The sequence below is a fragment of the Aythya fuligula genome, chromosome 5, assembly GCF_009819795.1.
Source record: "Aythya fuligula isolate bAytFul2 chromosome 5, bAytFul2.pri, whole genome shotgun sequence".
In the NCBI taxonomy this organism is placed as follows: domain Eukaryota; kingdom Metazoa; phylum Chordata; class Aves; order Anseriformes; family Anatidae; genus Aythya; species Aythya fuligula.
The window spans coordinates 34,773,231-34,799,969 of NC_045563.1; the positions used below are offsets into that span (position 1 = coordinate 34,773,231).

At 41.4% G+C, this 26,739-nt stretch overlaps 1 protein-coding gene across 2 annotated transcripts in view; it reads left to right on the plus strand.

The window, feature by feature from the left end:
• Positions 1 to 26,739, plus strand: part of MIDEAS (mitotic deacetylase associated SANT domain protein) — a 49,324-nt gene that overhangs the window by 16,766 nt on the left and 5,819 nt on the right. For both annotated transcript variants that reach the window (XM_032188362.1, XM_032188363.1), the window contains exons 2-9: positions 10,139 to 11,828; positions 16,467 to 16,787; positions 18,312 to 18,657; positions 19,126 to 19,192; positions 22,879 to 23,021; positions 23,920 to 24,023; positions 25,329 to 25,404; positions 26,596 to 26,684. In XM_032188362.1, the coding sequence (XP_032044253.1) occupies positions 10,374 to 11,828; positions 16,467 to 16,787; positions 18,312 to 18,657; positions 19,126 to 19,192; positions 22,879 to 23,021; positions 23,920 to 24,023; positions 25,329 to 25,404; positions 26,596 to 26,684 (2,601 nt within the window). In that variant the 5' untranslated portion in view covers positions 10,139 to 10,373. The remainder of the gene's footprint in view (positions 1 to 10,138; positions 11,829 to 16,466; positions 16,788 to 18,311; positions 18,658 to 19,125; positions 19,193 to 22,878; positions 23,022 to 23,919; positions 24,024 to 25,328; positions 25,405 to 26,595; positions 26,685 to 26,739) is intronic.

The following is a 26,739-nucleotide window of genomic DNA, read 5'->3' on the forward strand; positions in this document are numbered from 1 at the left end:
ATCAGGAGCCCTGGAATGTAAGTTGAACCAGTAAATTGTTTGAAGTAAGTGTTATCCAGCTGGTGAAAAAATCCTTTAGAGTCTGCTAAATGTGTTAAGATTGTGAAGGAGCATCAGTCTCAGAATTCCCTTCTTAATTTCCTTCTTCAGTGTAGGAGGATCAGGTTAATTAAATCCTTACACTAGAAGGGCTGATTAGTTCATCAGCCTTTTGTTCTGAGGAAGAAAATTGTTATATAAGGGATTTTATTTTTAATGCTTAGCAATTTCTTTTGGAAGTGGTAAAGTGTTTAGAACTGAGCCTCCTATCAGCTTTTCTAGTAAGGTGCTGTGTGACTTTCCAGTAATTTATGGCCTTTCTCTCAAGTGGGAAGGACTTGTTGCTGTTGGTGGCAATTATATAGTTAGTATCTGCAGCAAATACAGCTATTTAAAGCATAATATGGGGGTTAGTGACCTAGAATGTTGTCACTTCAATTAGAATGTATTTATACTGTTCCAAGACTTGTACAGTGAACTGTGTAAGTGCAGAAGGAAATGTATATGCATGTTGTACTTCTGATCTACTTAACTCTCACAGAATTCCTCGTGCAGGTGGATAAATGCAGAAGCTTTGGTGTTTTTTTTTTTTGTTTTGTTTTGTTTTCTGTCATATCGAATGTGATCAGTGTGACCTTGATTTTGTCTTTTACTAAAAACTGAGTCCTTTGTTCAATTTAATACAGCTTTGTAAAAGTTCTGTTATTGAATGACATTTTTCTGTATTGGTTATGAAGTGCAGGGCAGCTGGCTTGTTTGGTGCCAGGTAGGATTGTTGAGCTGATTCTTTCAGGAAGCTGCTGACTTTGCTCTGAGTAAGGCTGATGTTGCTTACACCCAGTTGTTGAAGTGCTTTATAGCACTGGTCAGTAAGGATTCAGATGAGCCATTACAGGAATGGAAGAAACAAACTTGGCATTTGATCCAGTATTGGTGTCAACCATCTTCTCTTCCCTTCCTTCACTGAAATCCCCAAGTCTAAAAGGAGGAGAGGTGTGGCTTTGAGCAGGTAACTGGCAGGGAGTTCTGAATCCAAGGGCCTGAAGGATGCTCTGATTGTTCAATTAAAGATGAAGGAATTGGACTGTTCTCCAGGCCCCTGGAATCCTTAAAATTCTGGGATGGTCATGCTTACCCAAGTCTTTTGCTGCTCCTACCCCCAGAATTAACCAACATTCATTCTCTATAGCTGGCAAAGAACATGGCATAAAGAACCAGCACAATGAGAAGACTCTTTTATATTCAACAGTGGCCTCAGGACTTCTTTAAAGAAGTATGTCATGTTAGAAATCTGAACTGAAGTCCTGTCTCTGCTATTAGTGGGGATTGTTAGCGTTAGGTAGAGGTTGGACTCGATGATCTTGAGGTCTCTTCCAACCTAGAAATTCTGTGATTCTGTGATTCTACTTGAGTGGTTTTTGAACAGATGAGCTCAGTCAGTCCTGGCATCTGGCTAGCTGCACACGTAGATGCAGACAAACCATGATCACCACTGCTTCAGCTTAGGTAACAGTGGCGAAACAGTAAGATATTCCTGGGCAGAGTGAGGCATATGGCAAAAGAACAACTGGATGTTAATATTTGTGACCTTCTTCCTTCAGTTTTGTGGACCCCTCCCTCTTCTTTGGTTATCACTGCTTGTATCGCGTCTCTCATTTGACTTCAAGCTCTTTGTGGAAGAATCTCTGTTCAGCATATCAGTGGATACTATTAATATCACGTTTATGACTTCAAAATACTTCATGAATATCAGTGTGTTGGATTTCAGGTGTTATTCGCATTTTATGAATGGATCTGAAATGGCTTGCTTAAGATGCATGTCTGTAGCAGAGCTGGAAATTGATCCCAGCTGCTCTCAGGTTCTCACTGTGCTTTAGTCACAGCTGTTCTCCAGCCAGCCACGTGCGACTGATGCCTGCTTGTTGGTGTCAAGTGTGTCTCTGCCGAGAGCTGTGGTCTAGATATTGAGGGCATTTGTATATCTCACAAAGAAACCTCTGGGAATGGAAAGTATCATCATCTCCCTGACCTTTCACTTTCCTCTACCGTGTCTGTAGGCCATTACCTCTTGCAAAGCCACGAGGGAATCTGAAGTACTCAAAGCTCAGCACTCTGTACTCAGGGCACCCACACGCCTGCCTTTGTGTTGAAGTGTTGGAGAGGTGAGGTCAAGGGAGAAGTAATGAACCTGCAGCAATCTTTCTTATTGCAGCTTATCACATTCAAACGTGTTTTCTTTTCAGGGCAAAAGTGCAGAGAGGTTGGCTCTGTCTCCGGGATGTGTCCATCCAGCAGTGCAGCTGGTGTGTTTGTGGCAGGGGAGGCGTTCAGAGGGAAGGACTCGCTGTGGCTATGTCAGCTATGTGAATGCGTGTGCAGGGAGAAGCTTTTGGCTTGCTCTTTGCCGTTCTGACTTTAGAGCCTTCTGCAATTCCTGTATGTTTGAGTCCTTGGTTGGTCTCTTTGTTGCTAGCAACTGCCTTCCCTGACAGCTCCAAACAAAAAAGCTTAAAATAGCTATCCGAGAGTTTACAATTAGAACAGTTAACCCATTTCCAGTGGGAAAGAATAGGACGTTCACATAACTTCAGACTGAAAGCACTATTTCATACTCCTTAATTGCGCTCTCTGCACTCTAAGGCTGCATAAGCCTTTTCAGATCACAGTGTTTGCCATGATGGTGGATTATAAAATATATTCAAAACTTCAGCACAGTTTATAAACATTAACTAATTTTAGAAATGTGTTGTGTATCTAACTGGTTCAAGTATAATTCTGCACTCTGTTTTAAAGCCATTTGTAAAGATGGGCTTTCCTGCCCTTTTGTTTACAAAAGGATGGTTTACATCGCTGTCTCTGTCTCATAGTTCTCTCCAAGAACTGCATGTTGTTACTGTGCAAGACAAAGATAAGAGTCTGGTGCAAATCTTGAACGTTGAGTTCTCTCAAGATGAGGGGTGGGCAAAGCTTCAGTTATTTTGCAAATACCACTCATACTTTTGCTTGGATAAATTAAACTGAGAGTCTAGTTTGTATTCAGTGTCGTACCTTTTCAACAGCTGCTAGAAACAACATTGTCAATTTGTTTAAAAATAAATCAGTTATTTTTTTCCTTCATTGTTTAAGTTTTAAGTTTTTTGAGTTTTAGAATTTCAGTCTGTTTCTTTAATAGTTGTTCTTCCTCATCCATGCTGGTTTTGTTCTGGTGGAGCTTTTTGTTTGTGCCAGATTTTGCCAGGCTGGTGGAAAATCCTAGAGATTGAAAGCAATCCTCCTCAGTTTATAGCTTGGATTGAGGAAGGCAACTCAAATGTATAGCTTATTTTCGGCAGGTTTCTTGAAGGCACTGAACTCCCTGAACTGTCTGGAAACTTCCTTTTTGAGAATTTAGGTGTGTGTTTGCTAGTTGCAGGCAGGCACCTTTAGGCAACCGTGGAAGTTGTCAAGCTTCCTGGATTGTTTTTCCTTTTTGTTATTGTTTGTCTGTGAAGCTGTTTTCCTTTGATATATTCATCCCAATTATGGGTGTGCTGTAGAATTCCTTTTTTGCTAAGCAATGCCATTTGAACCAGTAAGCCTTCCACATTTCCTTACTTTATTGATTTCTAGGACTTCCATCTGATGCAGTTCACTGGGTTAGTCTCTTAATCAGGTGGGGTCAGAATGATTGATACTTGCTTCTAGTGCTTTGCAGTTACCTTCTTTTTAAGCTGGAGACCGTTCAATTGATTATTCTTGCTTGCTCACTTCGGGCTTCATTTGCTGCTCTTCTGTGGTGCCAGGCTCCTGGAAAATACACTTCTCCCTGTAGAGACAGGCTTTCTGAGTTGTGGCAAGTGCTCTACAATACAGAATAAGGTGAAGAGGACACTAACCCTCATCTTCCATTTACTTTTTTGGCTTTCTTGAACAATGGTGCATTTCTCGGTTGCTTTGAGCTTTCCCCTCCCTGTCCTTCGGGTAGCTTGCTGTGCTTTGCTCCATGGAATTTACAAGCACGATCTATTTTCTGCTTTCTCTGTTCTGTCCTGGGGCGATCTGTTGGAAAGCTGTGCTGTTATCCTTCCTGTTGAAGGTGTCTGAAGGTGGTGAGTGAGTGGTTGCAAACAATCTGCAGGAATTCTGATGTTGCTAACTGTCTGGAAGAAAATGTGACAAAGTTATGTGTGTAGGAGAGGCTTTTGAGGGAGAGATTGAAGCTGTTGTCGCTGTTGTCATATACATAGGGTATGGACAAGCTGTGCAAAAGCATTGCAAATCCTCCACCAAACGCAAAAACTGTCCCATGTTTTCATCACTTCCTTGGTTTGTACTTGAGACTGTTGCAATAAGTGGTGGCGGTTTCATAGGGGCCAATTTCTGTTAGCTGGGATAAGTTACTTGTTTGTGATGCATGATAAATCTCCAGCCATTTACAAATAAAACCAAAACCCACATTGCTGAACTCTCTGTGTCCTGCCATTGCACTGGAGGAATTGAATTTTCTTTCCTCTTGCTGTGTGAATGTAAATAACATATCCAATTTTTACCTCTTGCATGTAGATTTAAACAATGTTTTCTTGATTTGGAGGGAGACTGGTAACTAGTGTCCTTTATCTGTTTTCTGATTTTTGACCTGGTTTGTTGCATGATCTTAGATGAGTTAGTTCCTCTTTGTTCCTCATAGCTAAAATATGTGTGGTGATTTTTACCTGTTTCATAAATGTGGGATTTAACCATAATAATGAGCAAATTCAAGGGGGGGGGGAGTGGCTACATTGCTCTATTGGGACACTGACTAGCTTGCTACATTTGACTTAAGTGGTAAAATTATTTATGGAGTCTGTTGATCATCACTAAGTGATTGAGCTTCTTAAAGGAAGATCAGTAATTTGAGTTGCTAGCAGCAGGAGGATTTAGTGGGAATTTGTTCTCATCACTCTAATTTGACAGATTCCCTGCAAGGAACTGACAACATTGTTGTGGGTAAGGCTGAGAAGGTGCGTTACCTAGCACTCATGAACATGTTTTCTTTTTAATTTATCACATGAAAAAAAATAAAATTGAAACACTTAAAAGCTAAGATTAAAGTGATGAAGTAGAAGATGCCTGCTACCATTCATTATAGCTTCCTACATTCTTGACTTTGTCAAGGTTTGAGGAGAGGTCAGGGTCTTTACGAAGTCACTTCTGCAGTTCTCTGTCAGAGAAACAATCTCAAAGGACGTTAGGAATCTGCACCATTTAAACTTGCTTATCGTGCCAAGTACAGGGGGCGTAGCAGATGAACTAAGCAAAGGGCAGGACTTCACAACCCTCACAGATGGGCTGAAGAGTAGTGTTTAACGTTACTTCAGCCTGTGAGGTCGTGAACTTGGTGTGTGAAATTGTGAAATATGTGCATGCCTGATGGAAGACAGTATGTAAAGAAGGAGAAGAAATAATGGTGGGAGGTTGTTAAATATATAGGCAAAAAGTTTTATATGGAGATATTTTTTTTTTCTATAGGAAATGGTTGCAATGTTTTTTAACTTGTCCATCAAATCACATAGACTTTTTATTCTTAAGTTAAGAAAAATACTTGAAATTAAAAAGGTTTTATAGCAAACTCTCTAGGCTAGTGATAAACTGAGATAAGCTGGTTGCAGTGGGAAGGGATCAGTTCTGCAGAAACTGCTTTCAGTTAAGTAAAATCTATTAAAGGAACCTCAGGGCTGGCACCTGCCTTGCGGGTGGCTCTGAATGCCTGTGCCCTGCACTTCTTGGTGGCTCTCTGCGTCTTGAAATTACTGTAGTTGAGAACAGCATCCTGGATGCTGGCAGGGAGCTTTTTAGTCATGCTATATACTTAAGTCTTTCAGCTGACTTTTCTGAAATCCCAGCCTCGTTTTGTATTTATGGTTTCTTTAATAAGGCTCTAGTGCAGATATGGTGAAGAAGTTTTAGCTAAAAAATGCTAACCTTAACTTCTCTCAGTAAGGTGCCATAGATTACTTTGCTTATGCTTTTTCATTCTGGGAAATGCTGCATAAGTATCAGTTGGCTCTACGTGTGTCTGATTTGTTCTTTTCATCTTTTTCATTTGTTCTTTTTCATTCTTTTTCATCTAGAAGACAAAGCCTTGCACCACAGAAGAGTTCATAGAAGTCTTAAAATATTTGCAGTGTTAAAGGAGGTGATTCTCAATTCATATTTTTCTGAAGAAAGGTTGAGTTGTTCTTTACATGCCAGGAGTTACTGGAAGCGAAAGTAACTGGTATGGTGCATGCCAAACCTTAGAGTTATTAAATGTACTGATGTTAGGTTTTGTTTTTTCCCGGTGCAGTGTAAAAGCAATGCAGAGTATTGTAACACCTCAGTATATTTGGAGGCAAGACACATTATCTTCTGGGAATTATGGTATCATACCTGGCATTGTGCTTTGTTTGAAGGTAAGAACTCTTCAGAGGCACGTTGCTCTAAAGCACATTTAAGCCTGAAAGTGTGTTGCCATTTTACTGTGCAACTTCAGGCTGACTCCTGTGCTGAAATTAAAGTAAAACAAAACAAGAAACCCCAAAGCAGATAATTGGCTGGGATGATGATAATGTGAGCTCGTCCCTTGACCTCAGGGAGGGAAGCCTGCTTAGTCATAGAGCTAGCAGCGCTCAGCCAGTGAAGCTGCCAAGTGTGAGCTTTCCTGGAGCATAGTCATGCTGCAGCTTGAACATCTATAACTTCAGCTTAAACTATGGACTATTATTATTATGATGACTTTCAAGATATTTTCCAGCTGTTTCCTATATTGAAAGAAATTTTAAAATGTTAATTTTGTTATGTTTTATCAGCTAGCACTAAATGCACTAAATCTTTTTTCTTTTTTCTCTTCCCAAGAAGAGACTTCTCAGTTAGGACTTCTTTGTTTTTGCATGCAACTGGGAGAGCTGGGATTTTCATTGTGTTTTGTTCAAAGTACCTTAAATCCCTTTCCTCCCCAGTAATGCCATTTTTACTGTCTTGGGTTTTGTGCTGTTGTAACTTCAGTTGGTCAATGACTACAGTCTTCTCAAGTGACAAACAAGGTAACTTCTGTAAGAGGCACACAATATTTTTAGAAGCCTCTTTATGCGACACGCACATACATATTCCTTTTCCTCTTTTAGGTTATCTCAGAACTTACTTGTTTGTGGTAAACTTTGCCTCATAATACTTTTGTTACATCTCTTTTCTAGACAGGGGTAATTCTAAACCAGCCCAAGATAGACTTTGTAATACCCATGGTTTCTGATCTAGTAGTGGAGGTTCCACAACGAGTGAAGGTTTGGAGAGCTGTGTAAATGCAACACTTTGAAAGCTGTGAGAGGTCTTGCTAAAGGTGTTTTGGATACTTTTGAATGTGGTTGCAGACCTCAGTCACCACCTTTTTGTTTGTGTTGGTTGGTTTTTGTTTGTTTGCTTCATTTTTAAGGGTTAAAAACAAGGATCATTGAAGTTGTTTGCCAGCTGTGGGGTTCTTCCTTCTGAGTGCTGCCTGAGTGCTGAGTAGCAAATCGGTTTCAGCAGAGATCTAAAGGTTGTATTAGAGGTTTAAATTTGTTCTAGTGGTAATGTCTTCTGATATACAGAAAACAAATACATTGTTTTATGATAATTAGGGGATTGATCAATACAAAACCACACAAATATCAATGGAAGGAAAGCAGGTATGAGGTTGTCTGATTTGGAGAGAAAAAGATTTTGTGATGATTTCAGAAAGTAAGGTAATATCATTAACCATTATAATTAGAATTACTAAGGTATTGTGGTAAAGCTGTTAGCTCTGTGAAATTCCTAGCAGTGCTGCAAATGCAAGAGAATAATATTAACATTCTCGAGAGGCATATAGCAACATTTTCACCTCTACGTTTTTGCTACCAGGGATCAAGTTTCCTGTTGTGAGATATTTTTTCCTCTCATTGTGACATTTTGACAGAGGATTTCATCAAATAATTTTTTCCTTGTTTTTTTTTTTTTTTTTGCGTGCACTAGTTGCAATTTAAAGATCTTTTTTTTTTCATCTCCTGCGTCCACAATTTCTCCTAGGGTTATTTTTGTCTTGTTGAAAGAGGACTGGTAAATGAGCTGAGAAGTTTTGCTTGAAGAAGGAAGGAACGCCCTGGCTCTGTGATACGGGGTGGCAGAGATCCATGGTTTGTAGCCAGGGCGAAGGGGGAGGGAGCGTGGGGGGGAACAGCTATGTAACAGACTGAGGAAGTGAGTCACATCTCTGTGAAACACAGGCCCATGGTTCCACTAGCACTGAAGCCAAGCCTGGCCTCCAATGTGGAAATTGCGTAAGTTAATTTAAACCCTTTGTCTTTTCCTCCTCATCACACTCCCAACTCCACCCCAGCATTAAAATCTGCACCGTAGCCATATCCGTTTAGAGGAGACTCAAGTTACAGGACTTTAGTGAGCTGTACACTTTTGTTATTTTTCTTTTTCTATAGAGAGATGAAAGGATTTATTGCAGGCTTCAGTGGCATGTGTATGTTAGTCTTCCCTGCTTTGTGTAGACTTGTGAAATTCAAGGGCAGGTTTTTTATAAGAAATGGCCTTGCTCTTTCTTGAGAATTTTCTGGTATGTGCACAGTACAAATAGAAAACCTCCTGCCTTTTCATATACAGGAAGAAGGGACTTCTGCAGTCAATTCCTAAATTGCAGATTTTTCTAAAAACACTTGGTGACTCCGGAATGAAATGTACTATTTTAGTAGTAGGTATTAGTGAATTTACAGACATGCTTTCATTTAATCAGTCAAGAAAAACTTTCCTCTTTGTTTTAAATTGCTGTTATTCTCTGAGACTTAAGGCCTTTTAGTCCATGCCTACAATTGGTGCTTTACTGGAGGTTCTCCCACAGTTGCCTGTGAGCAGTTCATCTCAAGTAAGGGAGTCCCTAAACTTTTTCAGGTTTTGCAGAATCCCTGAAGAAGTACATTGCTGTAATTGTTGTTCATGCCTGTGCCTCTGAAGCTTCAGAATTATACCTGGTAGTCAAGGGAAACATGATTTTATAGCAAAGTGGATGCAATAAAATTAGATTTTTTAATGATCTCTTAAAACCTTTCTGAAGTTTGTGCACAGTGTGACTTGAAGTGGAACATAGTCTGTATTGAAAAAAGTTAGTAGTAGAGACCTGCATATTGGTACTTGAGTGTTATTAGTTTAACAGTTTCACTAAATTTAAAACTAAATTCCTTAAAAGGCTTTAGGTGTCCTAATAGAAACCCTAGTTCATGTATTACATGCATACATTAGACTTTAATCCTGTAAATGAGGATCTTAAAGCCTGAGTTTGTGGCTAGCTTTTTTCCAGGGAACAGAAGAGTGGAATTGTCTTAGGCTCTTTGTTTTGGAAAAAGTTTCTCCTGTTACGTTTTTAGCTTTACAACAACAGATGTTTGATGATTTTCAGGAGCAGTTGTGATAATCTGCCAGAGCTACTTTGCCATGAGTGTGACCTGAACAGGAGCAGTTGCTTTCAGCTGTTGGAAAAAAAGCATCTGAGAGGGCAACAGGTTGAGCAGGCCCTGTCTGCAGCAATTGGATGCCTGATGGGCAGTCCTAAATTGGAAAGCAACTGTAATGATTGGGGGCTAGGAAGAAATGATGGCCTGCTGCTGGACTGTTTCCTTCAAAACGCTGAATGTAACATCTTGCTGTGTGTGCTGCCTTGGCGTGTGTGTGTGTTTTTAATGTCTTTGGGAAATGTGGCCTGACACATCATTTTTCTCTTTGCTCAGTCATCGTTTATTTTAATTTTCTTTTTTTCCTGTGTGTTTTTGAGTTCAGATTATCCTGGCTACGGGAAGACATAGAAATAATTGGCCAGAAGAGAGAAAGGTTAAGAGAAATGAAGAATAAGCTTGAAGGATTAGTCAGAAGTCTGTGTGCATCATGTAAATATAATATGTCTGTTTTGTAAAACTAAGTTGTCTTACATTTTCTTAGCAGGTTATATCTATTGTTTCTGACATACATTGCACCGATCTTCATTTCCGTCAGAAACGGGACAGACATGTACATCATTGTTTATTGCATGACTGCTTGTATTCCAGTTGTTTGCTGATGATTCATTTCAATTACTTCTCTGTTTCAGGACCTGTAACTAAGTGGACCCTGCTGACCTCTGAACCACAAAGGATAAGAGTGAAAAGAAGTCTGAGAAGCACGCGAACAAAAAGGAAGTGGATGTACTTTCATCTGGACTTCTTTCCTGCCCTTCATTATTAAAACTGAATGGAAAAGACAGACTTACGTGCCTTTTCTCCCCCAACCTCAGGGATGGGTGGATTGTAAATACAGTGTGTGCAGCTGGTAGAATAGACTGAATCATGAATCTTCAGACTCAGCAAAAGTCTTCAACCAAAAGGACTGGGAAACGAATTGCTTATTTTAATGAACAGGATATAGCTGTGTCATCAAAAGAACCACAGCAGCAGCTTAAAGAAGGCCAGTACTATGGTCACGGAGGGAATATACCAGTCTCCCAAACCATGGAGATTCCTCACACGGGAGGATTAACAAGTGCCCCTAACAATGTTGCTTTGATGAACTCTGTTTACAGTCAAGATAGGGGAGAATCAATGATGATGTCCCAGCCAGTGACAGCTGTCAAATGGCAGAATTCCCTAATGGGAAACCGGTTGCCAGAGAGAGGTGATGCCCACTGGCAGTCTCCACCTGCAATGTGGAACCACAGTATGGTTTTTGGGGGCAACTCGAAAGGACCCCACTCCAATGCTGGTGCCCCAGGGTTCTATGGCCACCCCGAAGCCCTTAAAAGAAATCAAGAGAAAGGAGTGTTTGTGTCACAGCTGGACTTGTATGAAGATGCTGTCCAGCAAATGATGTCCCAGAAGGCTCAGCTGGAACAGCAAGCCCTGGTTAGACAGCAAGCACAAATGAATTCTTTTCATCAGATGCAGAAGCAGCAGCAGCAGAATCAAAGTCTGCCACTGCAGCCTTTCCAACTTGCATTTGGTCACCAAGGCCAGAAGCAAGGTCTTCCTGAATTACTGCATGTCTTTCAAGAAGCACCAGCTTCTTCCAGTCCGGCATTTACTGCTCAGCAAAAACAGCAAGCTCTTCCCCAACTACAGCTGTTTGAAAATTTCTATCCTCAACAGCAGCAGCAACAGGCTGCCACACAAGCCTTCAGTCTACAGCAAACTGCTTCCATAGCACAGCCTCATGTGGCAGCTGCAGCACCTCAGCATCACATGATGGCACACCAGTTTCAGCAAACGGAGAGGAACCAGGAACTATTCAAGGCTCTAACAGAGCAGAACCAACAGACAGTGCTACCTCAGACCCAGATTCCCTTTCCAAGAAGGTCACGGAGACTCTCCAAGGAAGGTGTCCTGATGACATCTGCAGGAGACGTGTTGGCTTCCAAGCAGGCAGAAGAACAATCTAGCAATTTATTTCTCCATCACTGGCACACGCATCAGCAAGAGGTCCCATTGCAGCAGCCGCCTGAATCGCTGGCCCACAACAAAAGTAGCTATTCACACCCCAAGAGAATGGATCTGGGGCAGAAGGACGCCCTGGTCAACAGTGAACTGTGTCAGATGGAAACGGAGAGGCAAGCTGTGGCCCAGAACGGTAGAGATGGGGAGAAACAGACAGCAGCAGCTGAAGAAAACGCTCCGAGAACTAATGACTTTCAGGGTGTTAGAGGGGGTGTAATCCAGAGTACACGAAGGAGACGGCGTGTTTCTCAAGAAGCCAATTTGCTAACTTTGGCCCAAAAAGCTGTGGAGCTGGCTTCTCTTCAGAATGTCAAGGTAAGATACACATCCTAGCCAATATAGTATGAGGACTGGTTTAGGCAATAGGGCCGAAATGCAAAGGAATTAATGTACTTAAGCAGGACAGGATGGGATCTCGATTCAGGAAGTTCTGTAGTGCAGCAAGGGCAGCTCTAGAGTTGTGGGATGTAAGTTCAGCTACTGCAACTCTCAGCTGTGGGAGAATAGCTCTCGTGCAGCAAAACCACCTAAGGGCAGTTTTACTTCACTAATACTGAATGTGATTTTAGCCCAGGACTGAGGTCAGAAGTTTTCTGCTCAGTCCTCAAGCTGATCAGGAGTTTAGAGCAGCAAGCATAAGCAGTTCACTTGTTATCTTTTGATCGTTCTAACATTCTCCTCCTTTTATGTTAAGACTGCTGCTTACCTACTAATTTTTCACTTTTAGAGGCTGAAGTGTTTCTAAATTGTGTTAAATCCTGCTACTTGCATGTTCAGCATTTCCCTTGCCATGACAAGATGGCAAGGGTCAAAATGAGCACAGCAGAGGCAAGAGACGGGATTCTGGAGTTGGTTTTTGCTTGTTTACAAGGTGTTTCTTGTGGTTTTCTTTCAGGTGTAGTTTGACTAATCTTTCAGTGAATGCCTCTTATGAGAAGTTAAGATATGCTTTTCTTTGGAAGTTCTGTTGCCAGAGAGTGACGAAATAGGGGTGTTAGTGTGAGCTACTTTTACCTACAGTTTTGCCACTTGAGTTGCTGCCCAGTCAGACAACAAAGGGAAGGGAATTTTTTTCCTCATTATTTTTTTTTCCCTAATCTGTCTGTGGCTGTTTTTTCCAGTCTTTTCCTTAGAGGGATGTGGTGATTGAGTAAAAGAACTGGGCTAAGAAACACCGAGACAAGTATCCATAGCCTACTCCACATCTTGCACAGCAACCAGTGGCTGTTGATGCAGTCTTCAGTCCTTGTTGCTCTAAGTCCAGCTGAACAGGCTGTCTACCAGAAGATCTGATATGAAACTTAGAAGTAGTTAGCAGTGTGAACTATTAATTGCTTCTGTTCCAGCCATTGCATGTTTATATTGCAGGAAGGCCTACAATTAGCACTGCAGTCTGATCAACACAGTGGCAAGAGAAAGCTAACAGCATCTAGAAGGGCCTGGCAGGTGAAAATTACTCATTTGAAGGCATGGCTGCTTGTAGTTTGATTCATAATGTAAAGACCAGAGAAAAGTCTTGACAGATGCTCATTTGCTCTTTGCAGTTTTCACAGGCAGCTTGTTTGCTGCCATGATTGCACCAGCCGAAGAACTTATGTTCAGATCTCTTCAGGCTTTCAGGATGAGGTTTTGAGAGAGGTTAAATTTCTTACCCTGTGTCTGATGAACTCTACATCTATTAAGGGGGTTGCATATTATGTGAGGGGAAAAGGAAAACTGTTACAGAAGAGTCGTGCCCTTCTCTTAGCAGTGTCTTTCTGATATGAACAACCTAGAAGCCTTCCTTAGTCTATGTTATGTGAGGATTATTTAAGTAAACCATACGATTAAATTATTGATGAAAGAAGATATATTCCTAATTTGAACTAGTTTGAACATTCCAATGTAGGTCTGCGTACCTTCTGCAAGAATGTTATTTTGGACAGCAGTGTCAATACATACGTGCAGTGTCACAAACGACACTTTGCACCAGAGCTGCCCATCTACTGTGGCTGCCTTTTTCAGGCAGTGCAAGGTTATTGCTGCCTACAGACTACAGCAAAGTCTCTACCCTTAGCTTTACTGTTTCATTTCACATATAACTCTGTTGCACGTGAAAAGGTGGTGTTGTTTGTTTTCTTTAATAACAATGGGAAAAAAAAAAAACTCAGATCTGGAATGATCTTCTCAGAGATGTCTGGGTTTACATATTCTTTTGTGGAAAAGAGAGAGCCGTTGTAGACCCTGCCTCTTTTCCCTTGCATGTGGCTTTAGCCTGTGTCCCAATTCTAAAACAGAGGACCGGTTCCCACATGCACAAAACAAAACAGAAAAATAAAATTGCGGAATCTCAGTTCTGAACTCATCTCCTTCATGAGCAAGCTTTGGTTTGACTTCAGAGAGAAGCTGCCTTACTGTTAGCAGGAGTTCATAAGGCTCGTGTGGTTTTTTTTTTGTTTGCTCACAGCAGTGGCCTTGGAACAGTTCTTCCAGCTGTCACGACTGGGTTTTTCCTCTGAAATCTAAATTTTTCAGAGACTACTTGAGGGGTAGAGATGGTCAATAATAAAATGAGTGATGGGTTTCTGTGAATCTACTGGAGGGCTCTAGGTCAGTAGTGCATCCTTCAATATTTATGCTGGAGTCTGATTAGAAGTGCAACAAGTTGTGTTTGCTGGAGTTGTCCAGCAGCCCTCCTGCCAGCAGTTCTGTAACAGAAATGCTGAACTGCCTGAAAATCCCTAGCAGTTCTGCACGTGAAGGTCCTGCCCCTTGTTTGATTTATTTCTGCCTACCTCCGACCATGATCAAACAGTTAAGAAAACTTTTACGGGGTCTGAAACAAATGGCTTGACCCCCAAATCAGTTGTGTCCCCTCTTAATAAACAGCAGGGATGTGTGTATGTGTGATCTTTCAGTGCTGTGGATCAGAGCCCCTCAAGGCTGTCTCAGCTATTGATATTAAATTCCCAGTAGTGCTTTTTCACTCTCTCTTCTACTGTTCTGGTCTCCTCCTTCCTCTTTTCTCTAAGAGCCGTCGTCTCTCCCATTATCAAGGATGAGAGTTCTTTGCTGGTTACCTCCCAGCCTTGGAAATAAGGGGGGCATAGTTAACCCATCATACTGCCAAAGAGAGGTGGCATCTTGTGTATGACTAGCTGCCATAATTTCCTCCTTGCAGTCAGGAAATTAGTTCATGTTTCTTGACCTACAGAGATCTGTGTAGCACGCAGGAAGTATCTGAGGTCTGTGTTTTGGTCAGAGCTGATGCTCTCTCACATATCCGTATTGCCGCTGCTTGTTTGTGCTGTCATTGTTCTGTCAGGTAATCTCAGGGGAAAAAGTGCAGGTCCTGGAGTGAAGGGTGGTTCTCAAAGCCTGTGAATTCCTTCTGCAGCACAATCTGGGGCAACTGATGCCAAATGTGACTTGTTATGACTGATTTTACTTGCTCAATCTTGTCACCTAGCTTTTTTTGAAGGCTTAATGTTTCGGAGTGGACCTGTTTGCTTTGGAAAGCAACAAAAAATATTTGGTCTCTTGGAGAGGCCAGAGCCCCAGCTTCAGGCTCTGGCTGAGGCATCTTGTAACAGTGAAGTTGCACTTCTTTCCATATAAATGTAGCACTGAAGTGAGACTTCAGTTTAGTCCTTTGGCTATAGTTGTTTGTTTGTGTGCCAGCTGGAGCACATTCTCTTGCTCATCAGTGAAGAAGCTGGCTGACTTGATCTGTAACCACAGTGAGATGACAGGAGAGGTCTGAAACCTTACAACAGAACCTTCTTATGCTATATTTTTGTCAGGATTAGATATTCTTAGTGGCACACAATAGATTCTTTTTTAAGACTTGAAGTAAATCTGCAAAATTGTTGAAGCTCATGCTGGAGACCTCTCATAGTACCTGAGAGATAACATTGCTTTAGTTTCCACATCACAGAACTGTTTGTGTAAATGCCTTGGTAGGTTGTCACTCACAGAGTCTGCATACCTAACTGCATCCAAAGGCTTTCCAAACAGGGCATTAAGTTTGAGAAAAGTTCTGAAAGGAGCATCTTCTACAGCTTCTAGATTGCACTTCACTGTAGCTTGAGAAGGCCTTTGCATCCCTGAGGGGGACTGTTTTTGAAAGTTGTCCTTTGACGTCCGGCTTCCAAGTGAGCTGGCAACTGCTTTGAAGTTGGTTCAAGAGTGGAATGAACATGCGGATAGTCATTTGAAGCAGCAGGAATCACTTATCTAGTGATGACTTATCTGAAGTCATTTGGTGTTCCAGTATGCATGTGCTTGTTCAGTAACTCAGCCTCCTGTCCTTTGTCCTTGGAGCTGTTTTCTAGGGTTTGCGTGAGTAAAAGCAAAGACATGGACGTTGTAAGAGCAATGTCAACTGAGCTGGCTTGCAGTTATGCCTTGCTGATTCTGCTGAGAAGTTCTTCAGGCTGTTTGGACAGAAAACCTCAAAGGCTCCAGTTATAAAAAGGAAAGCTGTTTCTGTCACGTAAATTGGAAGAAAATTGATAAAAACCTAGCTTTTTTCTTTTTTTTTTTTTCTTTTTTCTTTTTTTGTATGAGAGATTTAATTAACTTTGCCATTGTTCCATTCTCTGGAACAGAAGTGTGATATTTGAAATGAATAACCTGCAGCTTACAGTCATTACTAAACCTGAAGAACCTTTGGGGAAGTTAAGCGGCAGGGCACAATTTCATCTGGAAAATAAAATGTCAAACCATAGGTAGTAAAATGATTCTTATGGATGACAAGTCCAAGTTTTCTAGTGGCTGAGATTTTAGGGAACCCTCAACTAATTCTAACAAACTGTGCTAATACTCTTGTCAAATATTCTTTTTCTTCCAATAACATTTTCTAAATCCCTTTCAGCTTGCAAATTGCATAGAGAGAGTTAATATACTGTGTGAGAGATCTGATTTGTTTTGCAAGTGCTACAGAACTTCTAAGGAATCTATCTTTCTTCTTAGGAACTGGATACTTCAGAAGAGAAGAAAAGTGTGCTGATAGCAGCTCCAGGACCTACAGCTGCTAAAAGCGTGGTGGAATTTGCCAGTTCTTCACCAGCTCCTAAAAAAGCCCGGGAGGACAGCAGTCTTGTGCCTCTTATCATTCCTGTATCTGTGCCAGTGAGAAAAATTGACTTGCAGAACCTTGGAAAAGAAAAGTCTGAGGATGGGAAGCTCCAGAGAGGCCAAACAAATGATCGAGGTCCTTGTGAACGCAAGCCTTCTGTGATAGTCACTCGGAGGCGATCTAATCGTAATACTAACATGGAAACCTCAAATCAGGTATGGGCAGGCAAAGAAACCAAAGAGAGCCAAATCTGTTATATATTAATTATTGCCAGCTCATCATGAGCTGGCAATTTGCACTTACAGCCCAGAAAGCCAAACGTATCCTGGGCCGCATCAAAAGAAGCGTGAGCAGCAGGGTGAGGAAGGTGATTCTCCCCCTCTGCTCTGCCCTTGTGAGACTCCACCTGGAGCGTCGTGTCCAGCTCTGGGACCCCCTGTGTAAGAAGGACGTGGACCTGTAGGGTTGTGTCCAGAGAAGGGCCATCAGGATGCTCAGAGGGCTGGAGCACCTGTCCTGTGAAGACAGGCTGAGAAAGCTGTGGTTGTTCAGCCTGGAGAGGAGAAGGCTCTGAGGAAACCTTATAGCAGCCTTCCAGTACTTAAAGAGAGCCTGCAAGAAAGCTGAGGAGGGACTCTTGTCAGGGAGTGTAGTGATAGGACAAGAGATAACGGCTTTGAACTAAAAGAGGGTAGATTAAATTAGATACAAAGAAGAAACTCTTTACTCAGGAAGTGATGAGGCACTGCAAGAGGTTGCCCAGAGAAGTTGTGGATTCCCCATCCATGGAGGTGTTTCAGGGCAGGTTGGATTGGGTTTTGAGAAATGTGGTGTAGTTCTTCTATTAAAGTAGTTGGATCTCAAGGCTTGAACTTGGAATGGGTGCAGTCTGGGGACCGTGGTTTTTCTTTTTCTTTTTTTCATTTCATAGTATTGCCATATATGTCATATTTCATGGACCGTTACTGCTACTACTAGTACTGACAGGCAATGCCCTACTACTAAACAGTAAAGAAATCCAGATGTACAATAACAATAGAATAAATACTCTGTCTCTCCTTGAGTAAAGAGTGTTTTCTCCATACGTACACTGATAACATCAAATTGTGAGTAGTGTATGTATCTCCATGTGTGAGTGAAATCCAAAGTGGAGATTCATTCTCATGGAATTTTAATCTTACTGAGGTTCTGAAGATCAGTATTTGAGTGTTTCCTTTCAAGTTCAGGGTTTGCGTTCTTTAAACTTTTTTGTCTTCTTCTGTTTGTCTGTTGAGAAGTGCAGTGGAACATTCCGATACCATCGGGAAACAGCAGGCATCTAAGGAGGTTTCTGTGCATTTACATGCTTGACCATCTAAGATAATACTGTAATGTTTTTTTCTGTTCTCTAATCACTATCTGGTGTCATCTTGCATCTGTATCAGAGTTCTGCTGAACTTATATGTCCCTTTTCCTAGCTACTGTGAGGTCATTATCATCTTTCCAAACAAAGGTTGGACCAGACACGTGATTCCTAAGCACTCAGAGGTAGCATTGCTACCTAATAGTTCTTGTGTGTTCCATTCCCCATCATCTTCCTCCTGCTTTCCCTTTCTGCTTGTTGTTGAGACCTGTCCCCTCCCCAGCTACCCTGTCTAGATGTTGACCTGCCATGAAAGAATGTTGTTATCTCACGGAAATTCTTCAACTGACCTGAAGTTTTAAAATGAAATTAAATGTATAACTTTTTTTTCTAATAGCATGAAGATGCTGTCCCAAAGGAAGAAGCAGAGGGTTTTGCCCGGAAACCAAAGCAGCGCCCAAGACCTGAGCCACTCTTCATACCACCAAAAGCTGGCACCTTTATTGCACCACCTGTTTATTCTAACATTACTCCGTATCAGAGCCACCTACGGTCACCTGTCCGTCTGGCAGATCATCCTTCAGACAGGAACTTCGAGCTACCTCCTTACACTCCTCCACCAATTCTTAGTCCAGTGAGAGAAGGATCTGGGCTATATTTTAATGCTATCCTCTCTTCAAGCGGTCATTCAGTTCCACCTCCAATGACTCCTAAAAGTGCTCACAGAACTCTGCTTAGATCAAGTAAGTTCCACTTTTTCCTTTCCTTCTTGGCTAATTTATGATAAGGAACTATGGAGCAATAGGAGGAAAATCATGACTTTTGGAGATGTGGGTATGTGGAACTGGGATTTCTTGCTGGTAAAGTCTGGGCGGCTAGGATGGAGAAATTGCAGCGTTCCTTCCATCTGGCCATGCATGTTATGATGTGTTCAAAAGTAATCTCTGTCACCCCCTACTGACGTTCTCAGGAATGGAAAAGTCAGTTCCTCTTCTATAATAGACCGTCAGTATCTTGTCCAGATAGAGTTATTACTAAGATGTAGATGTTGACTAGAAGCTGAATTCTTGGACATCTTAAACTCCTTTAGCATATGGGTACCTGTTTTGAGAGGTGGCTACCTCAGATAGATTTACAAGCTTTGTGAAGAATATATCTCAAATGTGAAGATGATCTGAGATGGTCTGAGCAGTTCTTTCATTGCCTTGCAGATAGTTCAGAAGTTACGCCTCCTGTTCTCACAGTAGTGGGGGAAGCCACACCGGTCAGCATTGAACCGTAAGTACCCAGCAGAGTCTTAGCTTGGTAGTAAACCTACTTCTCTTCCTGCTGCTAAACCTTCAGGCTGCTCTCTGTACAGTTTAATGTCTCTTAGAAACGTTGAAGGTATTCCTATTAATGACTCAAAATATAAATTGTCTTATTTACAAATGGCTCTGTGCAATAAGTAACACTTGTTTGGGCAAATGCACCTTTTACTTCTGGTGATTTTTCCTACTTTCTATTACTACGCATCTGTCTTTGGGCTGAAATAGCATTGATTATCCAAAGGTGAGTGTCTTGTGTTGTTGTATATGAACACTCCTTTGTAAGCTATTTGTTTTAGAGTGAGAAAAATAATACTCCTATAGAGGAAGGCCAAAACAGAATATGGACAAATGTAGTTAGCTTTCACATGCACTGATCAGGTTGCAGGTTATCCATGTGGTGTGTTAGCTTCAGCGCAACTGGGAAGGTGGCTTTGCTCCCTTGTGAGCTGGTGCAGACTGAAAGCACTGCAGCCACTTGCATGCAGAGTGTAGCCTGAACTAATAAGCCTAATTAAACTTCTTAGTTGGTTATGTGCTGGGAAAGCTCAGACATAGGAGGACCCAGTGGCACTAGGGAACGCAGTTTGGAGACACTGAAGCTGGAGTTAGGAGCTTAGGTTTGGTGCCAGTCCTGCTAAACCTGTCAGGAAAAGCAATGCAGCAAGCATCCCTGCACAGCCTTTGTAAACCCTCTGGGAATGTTATCAGCCACAGTTAAGGGCTGTAGAACTACAGCAAAGTAGTTCCAATCTGGTGTTATGTCTATAAGAATGAACTCTTGCGAAATCTATTCATGGAGATGCATGTCATGACAAACGCCCATGTGGCTCTGCATTCCAGACTCTGCAGCCAGAAAGGAATCTCAGCTCTAACTCTGCAGCATATCCTGTTAACATTTGAAATATTTAATTCACAGCCCCCAAACAAATAACAGGCCTCTTTTACTTTTCTTCCCAAATTGCCCGTGTTTAAAGATTAACTGGAGCATTTGCTGTCAATTTATAGGACTTCTCCCCCTTTCCCCATTCTGCCTTCTTTTTTGATGTTTTGTACACTTTTGGCAGCAGACAGCCCTGAGCCAACTGAAAACTATTGCAGTTGTGAATGAACCCGGGTTATTCGTGTCACCTTTGCAGATTCCTTCCAGGACCAGTCTCTGGTTCCATGACAATTCAGATGTAAATAATCACTATTTTTCTACTCCTGTATCCTATATTGCACCAGCACTTGTTCAAGCCCATTCATGGAAATAAAGAAGCACACTTGTTAGTTTTAATCTGTCTTGAGAATGGTTTAATTTGTTGTTTTGTTGTTCATTCATTTCGCGTAGTTCCAGGTGAGCCCCTTCTTGAACAGATTTTTTTCACACCAGGTCTTGATCTTTGAACTCTGCATGGTGCAATTGACTGGTTGTTGTGTCTGCTGGTTTAAATGACTTAAGTCAGTGGCATAATGTTAGCTACCGATTCAGTCATGGATGAGAATTTTCAAATATTCACTAGGAAATTCAAACTATGGTGACTCAGTAATGCAGGTTCATTTTCTGTTGCCAAAAGGGGTTATGTACAAAGAGCCATCCATCTTGCTGTCATCTTAGGCTCATTGAACAGATGCTTGTGCAGGTTAGTTTACTTTGGATTTTAACCACGATAAATTAAGACTGTTGTCATTCTGTGTTGTCAAAGTAATTAGTTTGCTGCTTTAATGCTAATTTGTGCGACACTGTTGTGCTCTGTTATGTGGGCATATCTTCTATCAAAGAAAGATGGCAGGAATCCTGATATTCTTTTTAAATTTTGATTTTTTTTAAGAAAATTTTTAATTTGATCCATTAATTTGCATTCTTGACTTTGTCAAAAGTTGACTGTAAGTTGTGATTGCCATACATTGTATTCTTAATTGCTTGTTCTTTGCCAGACCTTCTGCTAATGCTTCTCAAAAGGTCATTGCATTGCAGAGATTCAGAATAGGAAAAGTGCTAATGAAGCTTAATTGTTCTGTTTGTGAAGTAGCTTAATGGGCAGCTGGTGTCACAGATCTGTGTTCTACGGGTCTTGAGCTCAGTTGCTTCCAAGCCTCAGTCACTTCTCAGCTAGCCAGCCACAAGTACTGCTGTGGTGCATCGTCTGGGAGTTGCCTTCCCAGTTCATAGCCTCAGTCCTGGATGTTGCCACACTTAACCATACCACAGGGAGCACCAGGAGCACTGTGCTTACAGGAAAAAGCTTTTGCCGTACTGAAATCTAGGCTTCCTTGTTAAAGGAATCCTAGAATAACTTATCTTGAATGGACCTTAGGAGGTCATCTGGTCCAAGTCCTTGCTTGGAGTAGGACAAATTAGATCAAGTTACTTGGTAAGTGATGAGCTCTTGCAGTGAAAATCTGTTTTTATTTGGACATTGCATGTGCCAGATCTAACTCTTAGGCTCTTCCAGCCTAGGGCTACCATACTGGAAGTTTACTTTGAAAATAAAAGGCAATTTCTGAGATATCTCTTCAAGCCCACGTTCTTTTTTTTCCAATTCGTCCAGCTACCTCCCTTCATCTCACAAGTGAGGACAGAGAAGTCTGTCTTGGGACATAAAACCTCCCACGTGTCCCAGACATTAAAAACCTTTTTTATCTGTTTCCAGTTGACAGCAAAGTGTCAGTTGCTGTCAGTCATGCCTTCTGGGGAGGGGGGTCAGTATCTAGAACCCCCTCCACCACTGTGAAACTGCATGCTGTAACTGTAGGTGAGACTAATTGCAGTGAGCAGCAGACTCCACACTGGTATCATTCTGCAGTCCCTCAACGTGCTGAATCTGTAAGTGTTTTTAGTTTTGCGTTGTATTTTTTTAGCAAGGTCTTCAGCAAGTCTTGTATGAAATCTCTTGCTTTTATTTTGCTGTCGTGCTCTATCTGCCTAACAAGATAGTCAGTCAATATCATGCTATTTCTGTCCAACAAGATAATGAAGAAAGGTAAAGAATTGGAAAACTATGGAGTGTTACAGGTTTAATAGACTTTTGTACCTGTGAAGCGCTCAGAACAAAACCAAGTTCTTCCTGGGGTTCTTCATTTTCCACGTGACTTCCACTTTTAGTATATTTGAAATTGAATAACTTCTGAGAAGCAGTATCTATTGTGTCAAGTCTGTTTTGTGAGATGTGCTGAAACAGTTAAAACCATTGGCATCAGAGGGAGGACATTTTCAACTGCCTTAGTTCTCCCGAGCCCATACCATGCCACAAGACATATAATGTCCCTATCATTTAAACTTTGATAGAAACTGGAGATAATGTTTTGGGGAAAGTGACAGACAGTATGTAGTGGCATGTCTAAAGCTCTCCTGCTACATTTGCCATATCTGAATGTCATCTCCTGATCTCCTACTGGAAGGAATTTTTTTAAGCAGTTAACAGATCCGTATTTAAATGCAATTCCAAGCGTTGTTGATCAATAAGACAATGGAAACTGGTAAAGGCCATAAAACCTCTCACCTTTCGAGTCATACTGGTTAATGTAACCAACAGCACCTGAAAGCTGTTCTTGTTATTATATGCCACAGCCTGCTGCATTTCAGTTTCTTCATAACTGTTGCTTTTTGCAGACATGAAGGATATCTGGATATTGTAGAGGTTGCCTGACCAGGACTTGTTACTCTTTCTGCAGGCGGATAAATGTAGGAACTCGCTTCCAAGCAGAAATCCCATTGCTCCAAGATAGATCTCTGGCAGCAGCTGATGAACATAAAGCAGAGCTGGTGTGGCAGCCATGGGGTGACCTGGAAACCAACAAAGTCACCCAAGAGAACGGTAAGAATGTGGAAGGCTGGTCAGTAGAGCACTGAATGCCACAGCTTTAGTGGAAGTAACCATGCATCTACTGCAGGCATAATTTAAAATGTCTTAGAGCTGCAAGTCACGTGGCATATTTAAATAGTCTTGAATACTCCATATTTAAATGGAGTAAAACTTGGTTTGGGGGGTTGTGTGTGGTGGCAGGGAGGTTAACAGGATTTTTTTTAGATAAAAGGGGGCCTGGTCAGGCAAGGAGGGAGCAGCCTTGAGCTCAGTGAGGCTTCCTTGTCTTTGCTAACATTTGAATGCCACATGCAGTCAACTTCTATATTTTCAAGAGATGTTCTAAACATAATAATATTTGGAAAAATCAATTTGTAGACAGAAGTCAGGATGAGGAAACAGGAGCTGTGGCAGCTAGCAGCAGATTGAGGAGCTGTCTGCTGTTGGTGCACATAGGCTGTGGCATGTACAAATGCTTCTTTTGCTGAAGCAAAGAGGAAGTGGGCAGGCCTGGAAGAAATCTTTCTGAGTCAAGAGAAAAATGGGTGTTATGAAATGGAAACTTTGTAAAGATCATAAGCTAATAGAGGGGGGATTCAGGAAATCTCTGATGTGAACAGAGATGGGAAGACATTACAGGAGGGAAAAGAGGAGATTAGCAAGAAACACCACATGTAAGTAGTGCTGGGTGCAGTGCTGTGCTATGTGACATAAATTCTAATAAATAAATAAAATAAATTCTAATGTCCAAATTTGACCCAGATACATTTGCAGTGACATTCAGCATGTCAGTTTTAGCTTCTGTTATGTCTAATTCTGCTTCAGAAGGGCTAGTTAATCATGTGAATCATGTCGGAAACTCCATTTTAATATTCTAATCCAAATATGTTTGGTATCTCTGTGGAAATAGTGGAAAACCTGCTAGCTGCTGCCTGTTCAAGCATTTTTCCTGGGGCTGGAACCAACCAGGAGCTGGCGCTGCATTTCTTACATGAAGCAAAGGGAAGCATTCTGGTGAGTGTTCCCAGCTTTTCACCTTGGTTTTAATGAAAGATTTTAATAAAGGCCAGATAACCTGTTATTTAATGAAAGGAAAGCCTTGTGAACTCCTTCCTATGCATCTAGCTCACACTGTTTAGTGTCCTTTGGAGATGTTGCTGTCAGTAAAGTGCTCTGTCAAGTGTGCGCAGCCGTGCTCACTCCTTGTGCATATTTCAACCTTTGACATAGTTGGCTTTTTAAAAATGAGAGGCTGGGGCTGAAGCTGAGACTTAAAATGTAGTGTTTTGCTCCTCATACTTTTGGCAAATCCATATAAGTTCTATGTGCGTGTCTATAAAGTGGCTTGTGCTCACTAACTTTGCACCAGTGTTGTAAGATACGACACACAGTTAATGCCCTTTGACACTCCTGGGAGGTACTATCAAAGAACAGAGCACAGCACTCAGCACAGGATCATCAGCCTTTTCAAGTTCTGTGATTGACTGAACCTGCCATAAATCAGCCCTGTGGTCAGATGGTGTAGCCCACCTGTCTGCTTGTTGGTCATCCCCTGTACTGTGCCAGCACTGGCATTTGTGAGACTCTATATTGACCTGCCCTGGGAAAGAGGAAGAAATTAAAAACGTTTTTTCCTGTGTTAGTTTTATTCCAGATAGGTTCACAGAACCAGCCCTCCATTGCGAGTGCTTTTGCTGACCTTAGGGAGGAAAGGACTGCCCCTTGCAGCTGGAGCTCATGGCTAAGCTGGTTTAAACTGCTTGCAGTGGAACTGCGGCTCCGTTCTTTTCTTCTGCTAACTTTGGAAGTAGTTGCAGTTTAAATGCAGGGTAAAAAGCACATTGAGAAGATTTTTTTGTGTGTGTGTAGAATCTTTCAGTCACATGACTGCTGTCTTTTGTTTCGAAATAGTGAGTTAAGATCCTAATGACTTGGATATTTGACAGACATCATTTTAGGGCAGGGTTTTTGGATGAAAATATGTAACTTAGGCTTTCAGTAAAGGAGAAGAAACTGCTGCGTGGTCTCTGTCTATATGGAATTAACTCTCTCTTGTCACCGTGGTGATTGGGTTGGAAAGCATCAATTCGCAGAGTGGTGCTGAGGTACTGAGAGGCTTACCACTTGCCAGGGATAGCCAAAATTTAGTGGACAGTCAATAATGTGATTTTGAAGTTGTATCCCATTCCACATCCCAGGTGTTAATTGTGCTATAGGAAAGAGCTTCTTTTCAATTAGCTTACTAGAAAGGAGAGGATTAACAATCACCTGATCTTTGCTTTAAATACCCCAAACATTAATTATTTGTGTTTATTTTAGGGAGCTTTGACCAAGCTGCTATTGAAGAGGCCAGTACGATCACCTACCCATCCTCTGGCAGATTATCACTACACAGGTTTGCAAACTTGATTAACTTTGTGCTGCTTGTCTGACATACAGGAATTCTTCCATCATCTTCCATTCTAGGGAACTCTGTAATATTACAGTAAGATTTAAAGGTCACACTTCTGTCTGTTAAATCAGATGATGACTTGCCAGGAATTTTGCCTGTGCAAAACATGACACTTATAACACAATATAAGACACTGCATCTCTCAGAATATGCATGTGTGTATTTGCATATGTGTATTCTGTTTTCCTTCCTTAGGATAAAGGAATCTGATCCCTTGTACTAAGCCAGAGAGAATGCAGAAAGACAACCAGACTGGTAGCCTCAGAACCACAGACTCTCTGCCATGAATTTCTAGGTGGTGGAGTTAAGAGGGGTTCTGTGGGAAGCGTTTTCAAGCTTGCTGAATAACGCTAAGAGATGCAGAGCTTGGCCAACTGTTGATGGTCATTATTTCTGCAAAATGTAAATGCTGTAGACTGTCTTTGTAGTGTTGTTCCTAATTAGGAAATATTAAGCTGTATGGTGGTAGCTAACTTCAATGATCCAGAGTGACCCTAGCCACCTGAGAGACCTGATGCAAGGTAGTAGAGTGACATCTAATAGCAGCTGCCATAAAGCATAGAAATTGTATTTCTTTATTATTACACACTACTACTATAATGCTGTTGCTTAGGTAGTATCTATAAGATAAGAGAAGATTCTGGAATGTGTTTATTATTACACACAAGGGCACTAGAATAGTAAGCGTATTCGGGAGGTAATAGATCTTCAGGTACAGTTTGGTGTTATGCCTGATCTAGTATTATTGTGGATTGCTGCTGAAAGAGAAGATTCTGTTCTCCTGCCCTAGCACTTCCCTTTTATAAAATCTGATGACTGGGCCACCCAAAAATGTCTGTTAAGTTTACTGTTTTATTGGAACACATTTTAGCTCTTCTAATCAGCTGGTTTTAGCAAGCTGAACTGAGTTAACCTGTGATGAGCACTAGTACATCTAACAAAGGAAGGGAGGAGAGCAGGGCCAAAGTGGAGCAGTAAGGAAGAGCAGCCAGCAGTTAAGCAGGATTATACAGTGAGACTGTACCCTTGTATGTTTGCGTTGGTTTTATTTAACAAGAACTTGAGTGAACAGTACATAAAAGAGTTAACGTTTGGAATCACAAGGGCTTCAGTTATAATTTTTTTTATCTACAGGATCAGACAATTGGAAAGTTGCTGAAAAGAAACTTTTCAACAAAGGCATTGCAATCTACAAGAAAGACTTTTTCTTGGTCCAAAAGCTTGTAAGTTACTTCTTTTAAATGCTTTTTGTTTGTTTGGTTGGTTGGTTTTTATGGC